Consider the following 12517-nt stretch of genomic DNA (forward strand, 5'->3'; position numbering starts at 1 on the left):
TCACACCTCTCTTCATGTGTAAACAAGTGCCATCCACAGCCTGTTGGATCAGGTTGTACCTAGTCCCCCTTGGTACCAGCTGCTTGGTTTTCCACGATAACCCTGCACTTCATGTGGGACAGCAGTGGTCATGTTAGAATATATGTCTTATTTTTTTCCCAACAGTGATGAATTGAAAATACTGATTGTAAAGCAACAGGTGCCCAAATACAAGTTAATTAGTTTCACTGTTTTACAGATGGGGTCGAGGATTCGGTCTGTTTGGTTCCATCTTTGGGAAGGACAGTGCAATAAATCAGTCAAACAGTGTTTTTGGACTCGTGTTTTATATACTACAAATGCTACTTGGTAAGTATTAATTCAGTTTAGAGCTTAATTGCACAATCTGCAGGACACCAGATAAACATGTGATTTTTATCAGTCTAACCTAGTCCAAAGGGCTTAAAAACCCAACTGATAATGAGCAATTGCATTTTCTGCTCTAATGCAATGAATAATATAAGCATCAAGACAGTTGCTGCGCTGGTATTTTCACTTAAATATATTTAGCATTGGATTGCACAATAGAAGAGGGAAGAAATAAAAGTGGAATGTACAAGTTTTGCTGGAGTGATAGAGACTGCAGGCAAAAAAGTGTGTGAAATGTTACGTGTGCATCTTTCTGCTGTCAAGCTGTTAACACTGCTAGACAGAGCCTGACCAACCTGTCACTCTCCCACCACTCAGGAATACAGAAGATGCTAAATGCCACACATACTTCTTGTCAAAGAACTGTGGTGCAGACCCTGGGAGCTCCCCTCCACATGGCCGTTTGCCAGCCACCTTGAACTTGTGGCATTTCCAACAGACTTCTATGTGACACCAACTTGCTGAGTGGCCTCCAGGTGGAATTGGAGCTCCTGGGCTCGTTGCTGTGTGTGGCAGGGACAGGAGCAGCAGCAGTAACTTTCTCTCTCTCGTTGCAGGTATGACAGCAAGTGCAGTAGCAGCTCTAATCCTCATGACCTCCTCCATAGTGTCTGTAGTAGGGTCCCTGTACTTGGCATACATTCTGTACTTCGTGCTGAAGGAATTTTGCATTGTCTGCGTCCTCACATATTTGCTGAACTTCATTCTCTTTATCATCAACTACAAACGACTAGTTTATTTGAACGAGGCCTGGAAACGGCAGCTCCAACCCAAACAGGAATAACACCTGTTTGAACTTGTGACTGACAGTCTGAAGACCCAACTTCCATTAAGTTTATTTTGCAGTAATTTTTTATTCTCCATATCAGACACTTTCCCTGGGAATCATAACTGAATTTTTAATTATAAATTTGAAGGGGCCCTAGATAATTTTTTTGTGCTAATCTTCAATTTAAATGTGGTTAAGAAAGAAAGCTCTCATGCAATCAAAGACAAGCTTTAACTTTACTTTGAAGGAGGTTTAGCCACAGCAAAGCCTAGACTCTTCCCCCTCCGCCTGTGAAATGGGTAACACTGCTATGAAATATCCTGTATATAAATTCAGGTATAACAATATGTGGTCATGACATTAAATATTCTAGACTAGCATTACCATATTTAATGTTGCCATGTTTACAGTATGTGTATTACTTTTTTTTTTTAGCTGATGGACTCTAGATTTGACTAGGACTTATCCTGTAAATAAAATTAGAACTCTTGGTTTCATCCCTGGAGAACTCACTGTACAATCAGTGTTGTTAGCCTAGGAGCTGCCAGCTCACAGACGACTGACCTGGTGGAAGAAGTGACCTCTCTGGAGACACCGTGTTGCTGTGCTCACTGCTAGTGCTTTCACATGGATGATGGTTGGGGTTGGTTCCATTCTTTCTTCTTGGTTGTTTGGTTGGTTTTTTTTTTTGTCTCTGGTAACAAAAATGGAATTAAAGCTGAAACCTGAAGTGTGCTGATAAAACCACAGCTACGTTAATGTCTGTACAGAATGAAAACAGCTGAATGTGGTGCCACTGGGATGTTATGTGCAGGTTGGGGGTTGTCTCAAAGAGCACTCTTTGGAAGGACTAATTTCCATGCAGAGCTGTTTCATTTTTCATCTGCGGTCAACCAGTGTTACTGATGTTTGATGTTATATGGATCCTGCAGCAGAGAATTGCAATTTGCAGTGGAAACCACTGAGTGGGATAACCAAGGAGTGCACTGGAAAAACAGTTGCTTGATTGGTCTCTGTCGGGATCTGTGGTTTGTGCTATATTGGGAAATGAACTTTAGGCCTGACACACTAAGGTCCCTTGGAAGGGCAACCTGTTCAGTGGGATGAGTAAGTAAATGTGCTCCTGGAAATGAAATGTGATCTGATGCTATCATTGCTCTTTCTAATAACTAATTGGAAAAAAAAAAAAAAGAAATTAAACTGCAGATATAAATAAAAGGAACAAAATTGTAAATGTTGTTTCTGCACTCAGTATTCTAAGGCTGAATGTTAAAAGTGCCTTCTGTCTTCAAATCTTAAACCAAATACTTTGTGTTGAACTGAGCAGGCAGAAGTGTCCTTGCTTCAAAAATGAACAAACAAACAAAATTCCAAGCAAACTTGCTGGGGATAGAAAAGTGTTAAGAGCTCTATCTTAGTTCTTAGACTGAGGAGTGGTAGCAATATTGTTTCAGTTAAATCAGTTTGGTAGAGGATTGATGATGTGATTTGGAGAAATAAAACACTTGTGTTCCAGACTCTGAGACACCAAAATGTGTCTGTTCAACTACTTACTGCAATTGGTGCTGTGCTGCTTATTGCCCTCAGCAGCTTCTAAACATGAAGAATTCCAACTGCATACCCACTTACTTAAAGAATTAGTTTAACTTTAGGATTGTGTTCTTAAACATGAATGTCAGTGACACACTTGGCGTTGTATGGCTAAGTGGATTATGAACACTAAGTTGCTGAGGATAAACTTGACTGTGAAACATGCAGTGTTCCATAGAGAAAATAGACATTTTAGATTGAATTCACAAAATAGTATTTAAATTACTACTGAAGTAATTTTCTGGTTTGTATCAAGGTTGTAGGTGGAAGCTGCTTCGATGTATAGAGTTCTGTGGTATGAGTAACATCTGTTGCATGTAACACTAAATTACTTGTCCCTCTTGTCTAACAGTTTTAGACAACAGCTCATTAAATGCATTTTGTATTGACCAGAGTATAGTTAAAGCTTGTCTTGATGTTTAGTTCTGTCTCTCAGATGCCTTGAACTTTGATATGAGGGGAGTGAATGATGTTAAACTGGTTCCTTGAGGCTTTACTTTGTTCTCTTAACAAGCTTTGAGGCAACATCACTGTTTAATATGTTTGTGTAGGTTTATTTTGATGCATTCCTGTGGTCTACACTAAGGCATCTTTCCATCCAAGGAAGAGGTGAACACATGCTGCCTGCAGTGGTTAGTCACAGTGCTAATATCTCAGAACCAGCAGCAGTGGAGACAAGTCTAATTAATGATTGCTTGGTCCAATGTCTGGGTGTAGTGCACACCAAAAAAAACCCAGGAAAAAAAGCACTATCAGCTGAAAGTGTAGGTGTTGACTAACTTCACTGTGTCTTGTGCTTGTCTGTGTGGGCATAGTCTGTTAATTCAGTTTGTTCAGTAAAATTGTTTAGGGCCAGATTTTCAGCAGTGGTGTCTGCAGTCCTTGTGTATGTGCACGTGGGGATCAAATGGAAATTGAGTTTGGTCTCTGGAAGAATTTTCAGCTACACTTTGTGCACGAACTTGCAAATCTGATCCTTAATTGTGAACTCTCTTGTCTTGTGTGCTTTTCTTGCAGTTACTTTTTACTGGAAGAGATTTGCTAGAAATGGCCCTAACTCTTCTACTTTCTTGTGCTTCAGAAATGCAGTTGGCCTGAATAAAGGGCAAAATAATCTTAGCAGTAGAAGTTTGGACCTTTTTGCTTCCAGTTCTTGGACTCTTTCCTCCTTGCTCCCACCGCTAGGAACAGCTCATTTCTTCCAGTAAAATGGCTCAGGTTACAATTCGTGATGTGATGGAAATCAGACAAGTGCTTCATGCAGCTGCCCCCTGCCTGCCCCACACTGAAACAAATGTCATGACAAATGTGTGGTTCGTATTAATTTGAGCCTTACAAATCCAAAGGGAAATTCTGAGAAATAAGAGTATGGGTGAAACAAGCTATGAAGCAAGAGCTGGTGTGGCAGAGGCCCGAAGGCAGCGTCGATCCACAGGTTCTGGTTGTGGTTTCAACACTCAGGAGAACAGAGGGGGAAAAATCCACCATCTACAAACAGTGGTTCTGAGTTTGGGCTCTTGCTCCTCCTCCCTGGCTCTCACAAGTTCTGCAGGGAAGGGTGGATTGGAAAGGCAAAAGGACCTCATCCCAAAACCTGCTTAGGAATTAGACATTCCTGAAATCCTCTTACTGTAAGGTACTTGCTACTCTTGAGGCCAACAAAGTATTCAAGTCTCATTTAGGAATTCAATGTTCTCAGAAGTTTCTTACTGTAAAGTGTTTTCCTTGCTAAGGCCAATGAAACATTCCCTGCCACCTTTGATACCCAGAGTGATGATAAATCTCTTATTAGGAGGTTTCTGCATCCTGTTGTACACATTTGTCTTCTGCTGTACAGAGTCCCTTGACTGTTCAAAACAGCTGGTGAGGTGCTTCAGGCAGCAATTGATGCTCAGAACTTCTATGGGCTAAAGGAGAAGAGAGATCTGATAGCTTTGGTTCTACCAAGCTTGTTTGAATGTGACCTGGTCTAAACTGGTCCAGAAAAGATGAAGTATTATGTTACCTTAAAGCTGTATTAAGCATGGCCTAAATATTAGGTGTTTCTTCTGTATAGTATGTTCCATCAACTATTTATTACTAGTGCTTTAAACTCCAAATTAAACATCCATTTAAGTGGAGTCACTGGGCAGATGTTCCTTTTATCAATATAAGTTGAGAGATTCTCTATTGGAGGTTTAGGAAACAATTTTGCTAACAGGTAAAACAATGTAAATATGTATGAATTCTATTTGTTGCACATAACTTTTTGGTATAAAAAATAAATGTAGAAATGACCTGTGGACATCTTGCTGCAATCATTCTTGTGCTGCACTCATGCAGTCCAAACACAAGAGCTTGAATGAACCCAATCAGAGGCCTTTTTGGACTCAGTCTGAGCCTTAGAAACTGTTTTTAAGTCAGTACTGTAATTCTGTTTCTAGAAATATACCAAGTTGTGATTTTGTTCAGAGACACTGTGTGTTAGCGGTGGAAGGGTAGAGCACTTGGGTCCCCAGAGGTACCAGTTGATGGAATTTCTGCAGCTGTGTTGTGTTGCTGAGCATTGGTTGTGTGCACAGGGGTGTGTGAAGGTGGAGCAGTGTGGACTGGAGGCTATAACTGTTGGCAATTCTTTAAACAACATGCAAAATCCACTTGTTGAGTAGGTTATTTGTATTGCTTCCTGCTGTCCTTGGCTCGCTAGTCCTGCTTTAACTCCACTCTGACAAGATCTCAAAGGGTCTAGAATCTGCTGTATGTTTTCCCAGATTTGGGGGCAGGGAGGGAGCTGCTGGGGAAAGGCTGGACAGGTGGGTTGGGTTTGCAGTTGCATGGAGCTGTTAAGAACCAGCAGCACTAAAGCCCTGTCCTGTGTCCTCACCAGCCCCACACACCTTGTCCAGTGAGAGAAGCTGTCAGTGGTGCCCCTCTCATCCTGTGCCTGAGCCATGGAACTGTCAGGGGAGTTAAACTGGAAAACCTCCCTTGCTTTGGAGGGATGTGATGTTCTTTTAGTCACTTGGATTTGTTAAGTCTTCTGTATTGATTGATCTGTATCAGAATTTTTTTTTTTAATGTTTATTTTTGCCATGAATAGATACCTCAGTCAGGCTTTCTAACTTCAGCTCCTTGAAACTCTGAATATTCACTGTACTACCTGGAAGCAGGAGGCCTACAGACATGGCTTAGCATAAGAAACTGGTGTTTCTGAGCTGCTTTGTGTCATAGTCACTACTTCAGGTGGACTAGAAATTGCGTTAGACTTGCAAGAGTTGAGTCAGGCATGAGTATTATTTAAACAAATTTATTGAACGAGTTCAGCATAATACCCAGGCATTATACCTTTTGATTTCATTTTAGAAAGAGATTATGTGATTTTATTATAGGAGGAAGACAGCTTGATTCATTTGCAATCTTCCAGTATCTTTCTCTAAGAACAAAGGCAGCTGACTTGGGCTGTCGTTGGCGGGTAAATATTCCCTTCTTGTTCCCCAAAACACGTGTGGTCCCTGTAGAGAAGTTACAAAATAAAGCAAGTAAATATAAAATGCTCTTCTATCCCCTACTGTGAATTGTTAATGATGTATGTGCTCAATCAGGTTAGGTGGAAGAGACCTCTGCACTTTCTTCTACCCAGGCAGGTACGACGGGGAACCCGGCAGCTGCAATTTGCGTCATCTTGGCAGGATTAATTGATGAAGTGAGCAATACAGCTGCAATCATGGTAGCTACAGCTGGCAGGGCTGTGAGTTGGTTCAGGTGTGCCCAACCACCTGATCAGTATTATATTAACAGGGGATGTTCCTTCTGCCATTAGTTCACCTTGGAATTTGAGGGTGAACATGTTGATTACTGTGTGACTGTACTGTCTTTCCTGGTGTCCAGGTCCTTGTTTGCCTGTTTTAGTTTTCATGGGAAACTAGGAAAGATGATCACAATCTGTAGAGAGACTGGAACTGCATATATGTATGTGAACTTGCCTACATTTTCTCCATCCTCCTATTTGAAACTAATATTACTTTTCTGACTGCTGCTCTGCAATGACTCAGCTTTCTAAAACCTGTATTGGTGCTCTACAGATTCTTCTTAATGGTGTTTCTCTGCTTGAAATTAAAACTGACTGTTCACCACCCTGACTCTCTGCAAGTGGCATTTACATAACTGGGTCCTGACTAGGGGGTCTTTGGAGTTGTAACAGTTTAATTTCTGTGACTGTCTGCACTGTAGATTAATTAGTGCCCCTTACTTTGCAAATGCACTTATTTATCAATAGTGGATGGAGTGTCATGGTAGACAGTTGTCTACCCCTGTGGCACCTGATTCTCTATTGCTAACCTCTACCAAGTTAATAATACATTATTTAAGGTGCTCTGTTACTAAGGGCAGTTGTAGATGAAATATGAAGCAAGTGAGACACATCCCTAGTTGCTGACTGAAGCTCTGAATTGAAATGGAAATAAATAGAACTGGAAAGAAAGTCATCAGGGTCTGCTCACAAGCTTCCCTTGCATTCTGCCCTAGTGCATTGTGTCATGTTCTGGGAAGTGTCTTTGCAGGTGGAACATCTAGGAGCTAGAGCTGGAGAGAGAGGATGCATTAGGTGCAGGAAGGACCTTCCCTCTTGGCTCTGGTCATGCTGGACTTTGTCACAGAAACCAGCTGTGTGCTATCTTGGTAAGCAGAGGGCCCTTTTGTCCTGCTTTTCAGCACAATAATCCTAGTGTTTCATAAACCACTTTAAACTTGCAGGGAGGAGGGTGTGTTGGTTAGAACAGAACCACAAGCTTACCTTGGTTAGTCATGAAATCGGCAAAATTCCATATGAGCTCCCCAATCACATACTCCTTCCTCTTTTTGTCAAAAACAGAGTGGTACTCCTGTAGCATGGCCTTCTGGTACTCCTCACTGAACATCAGGGGGGGATCCTGCAGCCAGGAGAAAAGGGTGGCCTTGGATGGAGGAGACAATTTCAGCAGAGGCTGCATGTGTTAACCTCCTGTTGGCTGGGGACCTGCTTCCTGCAGCCAAGCTTTACATTGCTGGGTCTCCCCACTGCCACTGCATTAGCCATGGTTACCTAGTTATGGTGACTTAGCCATGGTTAGCAACTGCTGGACGTGCAAGGGGAAGCACATCAAATACAACCACAATGGCAGATGCACTGGGTGGTTTTGGTTGATCATGGTGCTTTATCACGAGAGGTGCAGGAGTGACACCCCCTCCTGTGCAGGACAGCACCATAAAATTAATGTCCTCTCTATAGAGCTGTTATCTCCTGATGAAGCATTTTCTACAAATGCCAAAGTGCAGATTTCAGACTGCTCAGTGCTTTTACTCATAGGTAAAAGCTTCTCTTTAGGTAGAATCTAACCTTGGTTAGTCAGTGGCAAAGCTCATTGATTTTGGTGGAGCAGGATTGCAACCCTGGACATTGACAAGCCAGTGCATCCCAAGACTTAAGTAGTTGAGCTCAGTGGTACCCACCTCTTCTAAGTAAGGTTTCTGACCCATTTTTTCCATCTAAGGTGTCTGTAACACTTACACTGTGAAGTCCAGGAACTGAGTCTGCTCCATATTCACTCTGGATGATGGGTTTTTGGTAGGTTTTATACCAGTTCTCAAACTGTGTTGTGAGTTGTAGTGGGATAACTTCCAGGTGGCCTGGGTCATGATACCAGGAGAAGTAGCTGTTCACACAGATCACATCCACATAAGGAGCCTGCAGAAACCAAGGTGACAGCCTTTTGTCACAGAGCTCCCAGTAGCCAACCTTTACCCACCGAGCTAAATCCTCCTTTTGCTTCCTTTCATGACATGTAGAATAAAGTCTTTTCCCCTCCTCACTCAGGCCCTCCCAACGTGCCATCCTTCCCAGAAAAAAAAAAAGCAGGATCAATGTAACAAGCTGATAGCATATTCATTTGGCATGTTTGTTAGAGACTTAGGAAGTCACAGCAATGAGTTAGACAAGATCAATCCATTTCATCTTCAGGTTTGTTAAGACATTTTTGAGTTTCCAAGATGTCTCTGGCTTGCTGGTACATTTAGATGTACTTTTTGAGTATTCAAATGTGATTATCAAGTTAGTGGTCAAATATTTTGACTAGCAACTAAATTTGTGCATCAATGGTGCAATACTAAGACTAAGCATTCTGCAAGTTATATGCCATTTCTACCACGTGGACAGTATGACAAAAGGGCACAAAGCCCACTAAAGATAAAGTGATGTTGTATGTAACTTGTTCAATGTTCTCTTAACATGTTTTGTAATAAAAGGAGAAAAAAAATGTTCTAATATCACATCAGTGTATGAGATCTATTCTTTGGTTTTGTCTTCCTGTGTTGTCTCAAGCTAGTCAGAACATGCTCGGGTGCCAGAGGCTGTTTGCATGGCTGGTGAAACAGGGAAACCCAAGCACAGATCCCTGCTGGGCTCCTTCAAAAGTAAGGCCACCAGTTTTGTTTTCCTGAGGTGGGGAGGAACAGACCTCTGAGGTACAGGAGGCTGACCCTGCTCATTGCAGGACAGCTTGAAAGAAATACAGAGTGTAACCTGGGGTAGCATCATGTACCTACAAACTGCTGGAAGTGTCTGTTGTGCAGTAGTGGCCACTGGGATACAGGCATCTTGAAAAATTTAAAATGACACAGGAAGCACCCAGAAACAAATTCATGCCTGTTAAGAACCCTTGGTTCATGCCATGGCCAGCTTAAGGCACAGACATCCAAGGAAAGTGCCTTTTGGCTATTTTAAACAGCTCTAGGACTTTAATTATGAAGTTGGAAGAGCTTTTAGATTAATCAGCATTGCCAGACACCAGCCAAAGAACTTCTAGAGTAGTTTAAAGCAGGAATTAAAGCAAAACTCCTTCCTTTAGACTTTCACAAGAGCTGTTAGCATTTTAAAGAGGTTTAAGCTTTGGGTTAATTGCAAGTGAAAAGTCTGAGCATTAATAAACAAAATCAAGGGAACAGCCAAGCATGACAATGTAAATGGAATCCAAGACAAAGAACTGTTCTCTCCTACAGATTTTTTTTCAGCTGGACTACAACTACAGGGTAAGGTGCTTTGTAAGTTTCCTTCTGCCTCTCCCTGTTCAGTATCTCCAGTAAACTTGGGCAGGCTGGGGGAAGGACCATCAAACTGACAAGAGGAATACATTTAATGTATGGGGGGGAAAAAAAAGCTAGAAAGTAAAGTAAACTTACACCACGATCAAGAGCATAATTAGCATCTGTCACAAAGGTGACGGGTCTGGAGGGATCAAGAGCTTTGGTGTGAGCTATCACTGTCCTGTTTGCAAACAGTAAAGCAAGAGTTGAACAACAGCATGGAGAAGCACAGCCCCAAGCTCTCTGTCCTCGCACCCCCCTCAAACGTTTGCAGCTGCTTTTGATGTAGCAGACGGTATTTTAAATTAAATACTGCAGGATACTTAGTGATCATCTGCCAGAGAGTGCCAGCAGTTCTAGCCACTTCTGCAGGATGTAAATACCGGGGCAGAGACCTTTACCTGTCACAAAGTTTCTTGCTATCACACCTGAAAAAAGAGTGGAATCACCCAGATGCAGGCATGTCAATTTGTCTGTTGGTGCCAACAGCTTGCAAGTTAGTGAGGGGACAGTGAGTTTGGTCATGAAACCGTGAGAAGGGTACTGGGAAAGTTTGGACAACCCCTGGGGTGTGTTCCTGCACAAGCAGGAGGCTCCAGCCCTACACCTGAGCAGGCAGAGCAGTCACAGGTTGTCTGCTTTTGAGGAAACCCTGAGTGGGGAGATGAGACAGAGAATGGGAGGGTTAAACTCTGCTGCCACCTTGACATTGCAGGAGGATGGTAGATCATTCTGAAGAATTAAACTTCAGTTACTTCAATGCATATGCAGCTAGTAGGGACAGACTGCTACCCCATTACAGGGATGATTCTTGGCTATCTAAAGCTTAAATCTCTTTAAAAATAAAACCAAAGGGTCTGCAGAGACTCAAAGCAGTGGCCTTGAACTGGAGTGTCACTATCCTCTGCAGAACTAATAACCAGCACTAAATGAAGAACCTTGTCTTCAGCATTAAGGCCAAGTATTGTACAGCTTTGCTGTGATTCTCAAATAATTTAGCACTCACCAAGAAATATCCTGTTCCCATCAGGTTTGCTTTTGCTTGACCCTTAGGTCAAGAAAAATGCTCAAACCAAATGGGCTCCTCCTAATTTTGCCAAGCCTTACTGGTTCAAAAACAACAGGTCGAGACTGTCGTGTGGTTCTGAACTTCAGTTCAACACACAAAGCAGTTACATGGTTAATTTGCAACTGTGGGCATCATTTCAGGGTCCCCTTTCTTGCCCTCTCTTTTTACTTCTCTGTGCCATCCCAAAGGAAGAAGATGCATCATCTGCCAAGATTCCAGCCTCAGCTCTGTGTACAAGCACTTACTTAAAGTAGGCAGCAGCTGGAGGCAGCTCCGACGCCGGCTCGTTGGCTACTGACCACATCACCACTGAGGGTCTGTTCTTGTCCCTGCGGATCAGCTCCTCCATCACAACAAGGTGATGCTGCAAGGACTTGTTCCCGAAGCTCTCGCTTTCAGGCAGAAGGAAGAGAGACCCAGTGAGGTGAAGGTATGAAATCAACCCCCTTTGCTTTTCTGTTTGAGCAGCTCTGCTATGAAGACAGGCTGCGGGAGTTGGGACTATGCAGCCTGGAGAAGACCAGGCTCTGGGGAGACCTTAGAGCAGCTTCCAGAGCCTAAAGGGGGCTGACAGGAAAGCTGGGGAGGGGCTGTTCACCAGAGAGGGACAGGACAAAGGGTGATGGTTTTAAACTGAAAAAAGGTAGATTCATGTTAGACATCAGGAGGAAACTCTTCAGCATGAGGGCTGTAAAGTGCTGGAACAGGTTGCCCCGAGAGGTTGAGGTGTTCAAGGGCAGGTTGGATGAGGCTTGTGCAGCCTGGTGGGAGGTGTCCCTGCTCAAGGCTGGAGGCTGGAACCAGGGGATCTTTAAGGTCCCTTCCAAGCTTAACTATGCTATGATTCTATGATGCCCTGTGAAAACTCAGGTCTCTGGGGTGTATAAGCACAGCTGAGCCTTCATAGAATACTGAATCTGGCTTCTGCCCTATTTCCCCAAAGCTTGCTGCACAGCTCAGGGCTGTGGTCTGGGCTTGTGAATCAAATGACATGATGGCCATGAGTCAAAACACCCTCTGGTTGCCCAACCTCACGTGGCGCAACAGCCCGATTTCTAAATAGAGCAAAGTGCTTCCGTTATCAGGACAGCGGGTGCCGGAGGACAGGAGAGGGACACTGTGGCAGGGAGGAACACAGAAGGGGAAGGGTCCTTGGAGCGGCTGCTCACGGCATTTTGATCCCCACGCCCGGGCACTCGTCGATCACCACAATGCCGTAGGCGTCGCACAGGTCCATGATCTCCTCAGCGTAGGGGTAGTGGCTGGTACGGAAGGAGTTTGCCCCCAGCCAGCGCAGCAGGTTGAAGTCCTTCATCACCAGGGGCCAGTCAAAGCCTTTGCCGCGGATCTGCGGGAGGAGAGGGACACGGACCCGTCCCTGCGGCCGCTCCTGCGGGGCCATCGCTGCCGGGCGGGCTCCTGGGGTGTTAACAGCCCAGGGCAGCATTCCCAGCCCGGGGGCACCATTCCCAGCCCGGGGCAGCATTCCCAGCCCGGGGCAGCATTCCCATCCAGAGGCATTATTCCCAGCCCGCCTCACCATTCCCAGCCCGGGGCACCATTAGCAGCCAGGGGCACCAGTCCCA

At 43.9% G+C, this 12517-nt stretch overlaps 2 protein-coding genes across 2 annotated transcripts in view; one reads left to right on the top strand and one right to left on the bottom strand.

The window, feature by feature from the left end:
- Positions 1-241: 241 nt before the first annotated feature.
- Positions 242-1714, top strand: VKORC1L1 (vitamin K epoxide reductase complex, subunit 1-like 1). The gene is made up of 2 exons (XM_009993282.1): positions 242-348; positions 966-1714. The coding sequence occupies exons 1-2, from the start codon at positions 339-341 to the stop codon at positions 1190-1192; spliced, it is 237 nt and encodes a 78-aa protein (XP_009991584.1). The 5' UTR covers positions 242-338; the 3' UTR covers positions 1193-1714.
- Positions 1715-6040: 4326 nt separating this feature from the next.
- Positions 6041-12517, bottom strand: part of GUSB (glucuronidase, beta) — an 11256-nt gene continuing 4779 nt past the window's right edge. Inside the window, exons 7-12 of the mRNA XM_009993301.1 lie at positions 12101-12279; positions 11177-11323; positions 9959-10043; positions 8292-8468; positions 7539-7674; positions 6041-6258 (exon numbers count right to left, since the gene is read on the bottom strand). Coding sequence (XP_009991603.1) covers positions 6101-6258; positions 7539-7674; positions 8292-8468; positions 9959-10043; positions 11177-11323; positions 12101-12279 — 882 coding nt within the window. The 3' untranslated portion in view covers positions 6041-6100. The remainder of the gene's footprint in view (positions 6259-7538; positions 7675-8291; positions 8469-9958; positions 10044-11176; positions 11324-12100; positions 12280-12517) is intronic.

This window comes from Chaetura pelagica, unplaced genomic scaffold, assembly GCF_000747805.2.
Source record: "Chaetura pelagica isolate M959 unplaced genomic scaffold, ChaPel_1.0 scaffold193, whole genome shotgun sequence".
Classification (NCBI taxonomy): Eukaryota; Metazoa; Chordata; class Aves; order Apodiformes; family Apodidae; genus Chaetura; species Chaetura pelagica.